Source organism: Otolemur garnettii, unplaced genomic scaffold (genome assembly GCF_000181295.1).
Source record: "Otolemur garnettii isolate 467f Iridium unplaced genomic scaffold, OtoGar3 scaffold00247, whole genome shotgun sequence".
Taxonomy (NCBI): Eukaryota; Metazoa; Chordata; class Mammalia; order Primates; family Galagidae; genus Otolemur; species Otolemur garnettii.
Genome location: NW_003852642.1, coordinates 33,843 through 41,139, shown reverse-complemented (window position 1 = coordinate 41,139; position 7,297 = coordinate 33,843). Strand labels below are relative to the sequence as shown.

Here is a 7,297-nt window from a genome sequence, read left to right as displayed (position 1 = left end):
GTTTACATAAATGGAGCTGGAAAGTGTTTTTCTTAGCAAAGTATCACAAGAATGGAAGAAAAAGTATCCAATGTACACAGCCCTATTATGAAACTAATTTATAGCTTTCATATAAAAGCTATAACCTAACTATAGCCTAAGAATACGGGAGAGGGGTGAGTAGGTGGGGGGAGGGTGATTGGAGTGATCACTTCTATGGTTTGTCTTACAAGGGTACAAGTGAATCTTTCTAAAAGTAGAATATAAATGTCTTAACATAGTAACTAAGAAAATTACATAAAGGCTATGTTAACCAGTTTGATGAAAATATTTCAAATTGTATATGAAAACACCAGACTGTACCACATGATTGCAATAATGTACATAGTTATCATTTAATAAAAAAAAAAATGAAGAAGAAGTACCATGTGCAAAAAAAAAAAAAAACCTGCAGAAAATGGCCAAATGGCCAAATGGCCTCTCACTGAATAGTTACAGACCTGTGGATAGTCACATATGGGATAATACACAGCAGGAGAAATGATGAGACTAAAGTGACATGCAGCACAATTATCAAATTTTAGAAAGTTGATATCATGGACAAAATTAAAATGCAGAAATTATGTACCATATAATATAATTTTAACAAAAGTAAAGAAGAAGAAGGATATGTTTCACATAGGGATTACTTCTCAAGGGAGAAAGAGAAACAGCAAAAATAGTCATTATTTTGAAAATGTAAATTGTATCAGAGACAAAGTTGCAGATTATAATGAAAGCAATTCTGTTTTGTTTCTGATTTCTGACAAGTACAAAATGGATGCTACCTGAGAAAACTTTTTCATAAAATTCAAAATCAAAATTGTATTTATACCACACACATCATTTTTAAGTCTATAAGTATTTAAATTGAACATAACATTTAGGGTACACATTTTTTGTGAAAAACAACACAGTTTTTACCCAAACCTAAAGATTCATGAAAACAAAGTAAAAAGATTCACATGTTCTTCAAAGAATGGCAAAAATGCACAAGATGACTACTGAGGAGAATCACAAAAATAAACCAAAGTGAACCACCTCATAATCAAAAACTACAATTTGTTTTTATCATCATCTACATTTCATCCAACAAAATTGCCCACTGATAGTGTCTTTAACTAAACACAATATCATCCACCCACCAACTACCCTGAACTGGAAATGCCTAGACATTGACCTGAGGGACACAAGTAAATTTAACACAAAATACACAACACAGCTGCAGAAAGCTGCTTCCCTATATAATGAATATTATAATGATGACCATCAAAACTTCAAACCCACTCTCTTGGCCCTGGAAATTTGTTCTAAGTATTGGCCAAATTGCTGTCTCATTAAAATGAGAAAGCAAGTAGAAAGCTTTCAAAAAGACCTTGTTTTCTCCTTGGAAAAGAATAAACCACTTTCTTCTAAGTCCCATTTCAATATGAACTAAGAAAAATGCAGTTACAATTTGACCTTAGTTTTATTTTTACTTGCACTAGCATACCATTTATTTGTCTCTGAAGAACTGCTCTATTAGACTGATTCTAATCTCAAAAGGTAATAGACTTTGTATAAATCAAAGGAAGCACCCTAAACAATCAATTGAATTGACTATATTGTGTATTCGTAGAATTCACTCTGTGCATTGCCTTAGAACTAGTAACAAATGTGGTCAGTGTGAAGGGCATTCTTATTCCATCAACACTTAACTTTAACTTTTTACACCAGAGTTTTTCCATAGCATTTTTTATCTCTGAATTTCTCAAGGTATATATTAAAGGATTCAACATGGGAGTGATAACTGTATAAAATAAAGCCATGAATTTATCAATAGGGAAGGTAGACACAGGTCTAACATACATGAACATACAGGGAACAAAAAAGAGGACAACCACGGTGATGTGGGAGCTGCAGGTAGACAGGGCCTTACGCCTCGCTTCATGACTGTAAGTCTTAAGGGAGCTTAGGATGACTCCATAGGAGATGAGGAGAAGGATAAAGACCACCATGCAGATTGCTCCACCATTGGCAACCACAGTGAGACCTATAAGGTAAGTGTCTATGCACGCAAGTTCCAATAATGGGTACATGTCACAGAAAAAGTGATCCATGACATTGGGCCCACAGAAAGGGAGACTATACACAAAGACAATTTGAAACACAGAGTGCACAAAGCCTCCAACCCAGGCCACCACCAACAGAAGGGTGCAAACTCGCCTATTCATGATGGTCAAATAGTGCAGAGGCTTACAGATGGCCACATAGCGATCATAGGCCATCACCACCAGAAGGAAGACCTCAGCTCCCCCAAATATGTGTTCTATAAAGAGCTGGCCCATGCAGGCTAAAAAGGAAATTGTCCTTTTATCACAGAGTGAGTCTGCAATCAATTTGGGTGTAATGGCAGAAGAATAAGCAGCATCCATGAGTGACAGGAAGGCCAGGAAGAAGTACATCGGGGAGCCCAAGGAGGGGCTCCTGAGAATAGTTGCCATGATGAGCAGGTTGCCAACCATTGTCACAGTGTATATGAGCAAAAACATTACAAATAATGTTTTTTGCCAATCAGGATCCTGAGTGAAGCCTTGGAGGATGAATTCTGTAACATTATTTCTCGCTCTCATTTGTTCTTCAGTAAGGTCTTTATGAGAGCTGACAGTTCAGAACAGGACCTAGAATGAAATTGTGAATAGGATTATGAACAGACCCATGTCATGGTGCATATCTGCATCCCATCATTGTGTCTACAACAGTGCATAGCCCTACAATATACTAAATGGATATACTTCCAAAGTTCACAAAGGATTTGCTTTAATAATTCCATTTCTCTCCAGAAGTTTTTCTTTAAGGCCCACAATTAAAAGTTTCCATTTCTAAGTTTTAGTGGATACTCTATAAAGAAGAATAGATAAGGGCCAAACAATCATTCCTACATTATCTAACTATTTCAAATATGTTACTTCATGGCATAGGTATGAGCTACAAACAATAGGGAAAGTGTTCCTGCTCTTAAGAGCACCACTCTCTGGTGGTGACAATAAACTAGAAATAAATAAATTGGCATACAGGCAGTCCTTTGAAATTTGGGGCAGTTGTGGTATCTTTACAATATGATTTGTGAAGCAACAAACATAACCCCTTCTGAAACATCTCACTCAATACCATGGAAATTCACCGTCATATCTTTAATTCTTTAAACCCAAAAGAATATTCTATCTTCATGAATCTCCTGTGAAATACTAAGAGACTGCATATTGACTTGTATTAAATGACTAAAAAAGAAAAAATTAACATTTTTCTGTTCTGATTTTGCCTTTTAAGAAGCTATGATCCTCTTCATTGTGTCTTCATTTGTACTACAATACCTACCACACTTTTACATTATCTTACTTTTTGGCATGTGATTTTGAACTAAACTGATCTAACTCTTAGCTATCACCAACCACCACACAGCATTTAACACTATTTTTCAGAACTACTGGGATTTGCTAGGAAGTGAGGCAGCATTCAATAGACACTGAAAAGACAGATCAAGAACACTGGGATATGGTTTTATTTATCATACTCTTTACATGCTATGAGTGCAACTTCAATGTCTAGACTCCAAAAAGAGGAATCCTCATGGGAAAATTCCAAGTTCAATGTGACAGTTGTTTTCTTAGTGTAAGTACAAGACTGTCTCAGCTCCTTGGAAAATGATGGGACTCAACTAGACAATCTCAGAATGCTTTCAAGTTGAACTATCTATCATCCTATTACTGCAGCCTGCTTTATTCTACTCTGCTGACATTTCCTTCCATTTTCATATTTTTATACTTAAATCACAATATCACAGATTATCACTGTTACTGAAAAATGCAGGCCAGTAGCATGAGATTTGATCATTACAGTGAGGAAATAATGAAATAATGTGAGTTTCTCATTCAGGGTGTAACTATTTACGATCCAACACATCCTTGGAGACAGAGCACAGCACAGTGGAGAATAATGTGGACTCCGGAGCCGCACTGCCCCTGCCACAATCCCAGCTGCACCACTGACTATGTGACTACTAGCCACTTAAAAATCCCACTCTGTGCCTCAGTTTTATCATTTTAGAATGAAGATACCCATAGTGTTTATGCCCTAGGGTTGTTGTTTATTACAACAAAGTGTCTAGAACATAGCCTAGCACCTGCAAAAGCCCCTATAACTGAGAGATGTTATTAGTGGTCTTGGATGCTTCCCTGTGAGCACTGGATCAGAACAAAGCATCTCAATCTTGGTCAGCTTGAAAATGTACTCAAAGAGAAAGCAAATACTACACCCATAACTCATGAACTTCTTTCACCACATACAATAATATGGTATTCCTTATGAATTGCATGTATAACTATACATAAGTAGTAATTTTACCTGTGTTGGGATAGAGTTTGGTGAAAAGTCTGCAAATAACAAAGGAAGAGTTAGGCCCATCATAGGCCCATCAAATAGTAGAAAATGAAGGAAAAGAAGGAACAAATCAGAGACAAGAGACTATACTTAATAATGAATATTCACGGCTCAGCGCCTGTGGCTCAAGCAGCTAAGGCTCCAGCCACATACACCTAAGGTGGTGGGTTCGAATCCAGCCCGGACCCACCAAACAACAATAATGGCTGCAACCAAAAAATAGCCGGGCATTGTAGCGGGCACCTGTGGTCCCAGCTACTTGGGAGGCAGAGGCAGGAGACTCACTTGAGCCTAGAAGTTAGAGGTTGCTGTGAGCAGTGAAGCCATAGCACTCTACCCAGGGGCTCAGCTTGAGTCTGTCTCAAAAAAAAAAAATAATAATAATAATGAATATTCACAAGTAGTAAGAAATTAATGGGATAATTAAGTGAGGTCAATATTCTCTTAAATTTTTCCTTCAGAATGATTTCCTTTAGTTATGAAGTACTGGGAACCCAACCTCCTAAGAGTCCCTGAGGATACTCTTGAGAAATTTTGCTATACCCATAAATTTAAAACCCAGGCCAGAGTCTAGTGCACAAAAACTTATAAAAATTCAAAAAGGCAAAAGCATTGAATTTTTAAAGTGTATAGATCTGATGGTTAAGTACAAACTTACAGAGCAGAGAAGAATGGGACATGCATAGACACAAACCTAAACTTCCTGGTTACTCACAGTTAGGGATAGTTACAGAGTTAATAAACTTCACATGTACACAAGATGAATTCCATTTGATTTGACAGTGGGGCCGGTCATGTGCAGGAAGAGGTTAAGCTGTCACCAGAAGCCAGCTGTGATGGATATTCTACACATCTCATTCACATAATTCAGCAGTTCTGTCAGGGTTGAGGCAATAGACCAATGAAAGCATAACTCTTGAACAACATGAGGGTATAAAGTCATCTAAAACCAATGCTCTTTTTTTCCCTTCACATGACTTTCTGAAAGGTGTAGTGCCTTTTCTCCCTTTAGTCATCAATGATAAATTTGACCAGGATAAAACTTCTATTGGGCAATGTAACTATTTAGCTATAAGTTAGTGTATAGAAACTATCCCCCTGTCTAGTGTAAGTCATCAAAGACTAATACTTTAAGAAAGTATTACTAGGGCTTCCACTGAAAACACTATATTAACTCTTTTCAAAAAGAAAAATCATTTAATGTTTTTCTTAAAAACATGACACTTTTAAAAGATAAACTTCCCTAAGAATAACAACACTCTATCATATCTTTAAATGACAGTCTCACAAAATCTTTCGATGACAACAGACAAGGTAATGTCCAAGTGTTGTTTCTGCTGAAATATCATCCTAAAATGTTTGCTGGGATAATTTTTACCTTCCTATACAAAAGGACACATCATGCTTCCAAAACATAATAGGTATTTGTTCCTTTAAGCACAAACATACTTGGAATACTGCCCAATTTTTAATTTCTGATACAAATATCAAAAAATAATTATAATGTAAAATATAATATCCCATAACATGAGATTAGAAATCCATTGGTTGATTTGTGATTCGTGTAACACATTTCTCTTGTTGACTGGAAAAATGGAAAATAAACATCTATCAGGCTGAATATAATACCAAATATATTTTGCATATTCTGAGTAAATTTAGATGCTAGCTATTTAAGATGCTAGCTATATTTCATCACATTACAGGAATTATTAATGAGCAACACTTATCAGTTGTTTTAATACCTAACCTCTGGGGTCTTGTCCATACGGGGTCCTTAACAGTCAATGCTTCTTTTACTGAAGGTAACTATACCTACCTCATCCATCACATGTGATCACAGAGCCCATGATAATGTGTGAGTGATCACTAAGTCTAGGAATAAATCCAAGGGGCTACAGTCCTTATATTTCCATACAGACTTCCCATTATCTCCTTCTTTGAGAGAGGTGTCAAACATCCAAAGTGCATGCCTGAGTATAAGCACATTTAAACATAATGTCAACATTTACTGTACAAATGTAGTTGAGTTATTCTCACCTGCTGGAAAAATTTCTTCACAGAAAAACATAAATGCTGGGTTTGCAAGACTATGTAAAAACTGACCTAACCCACAGAAATTAACATGGTCAGGCCCAATATTTCTTAGCACAAATAAAAAAGAAATTTAGCAACATAAAACCTAGTTACTTCAGTTGTTCTCTGCTTCGTCAACTATGGTGTAGCAACTAAAAGGTACCTGACTTCCATTGAGGATTTACTATAACATTCATATGCCTAACTACTAAGCTCTATATCTAACAAAGAAAATGCTGGAGTCTTCATTCTTGGTTAAGCCAATGACAGAGCTTACTCAAAAGTAGAAAAAGAACTTCTCAGGTTTCAGTCACTCAAATGCCATACTCCTATGACCACTACTTTCCTAATTAAAAGCATCTCCCTGGGTCCCCTCAATATTATCACAGGAAATTACAAATGTGTACAAGCACTGACGAATATAAGAAGAAAACATAACACCCACAGGATTAGATGCCACCTAAGCACATACTTCAGCCTGGGGAGAAAATTGAGTGTTCAAAAATATCTTGGGTTATATTATAAGGAAAATAAGTCTTCCATGTATATGTGCAGACAAAATTTACAAATTTTTACATCATCGCTAGACATCAGAGAGAGTGGAAGTTCATTACAGATGAGTTAATTAGAATAGTTAGAACAAAATCAAATTAAGTAATTATTCTGCACAGTTGACTTACCTGGAATGATCCCTAGAGAAAAAAGACTTGGGTCTTCCCAAGAAAAAGCTAAATGTCAAGCTTAGTTAAAAGCCTATAATATGAAAAGAAGAATTATAAAGAAA

At 36.2% G+C, this 7,297-nt stretch overlaps 1 protein-coding gene across 1 annotated transcript; it reads right to left on the bottom strand.

Moving 5' to 3' along the window:
• Positions 1-1,604: 1,604 nt before the first annotated feature.
• Positions 1,605-2,630, bottom strand: LOC100954578 (olfactory receptor 4A5-like). The gene has a single exon (XM_012813129.1). The coding sequence runs from the start codon at positions 2,628-2,630 to the stop codon at positions 1,605-1,607; it is 1,026 nt and encodes a 341-aa protein (XP_012668583.1).
• Between the last annotated feature and the right edge of the window lie 4,667 nt (positions 2,631-7,297).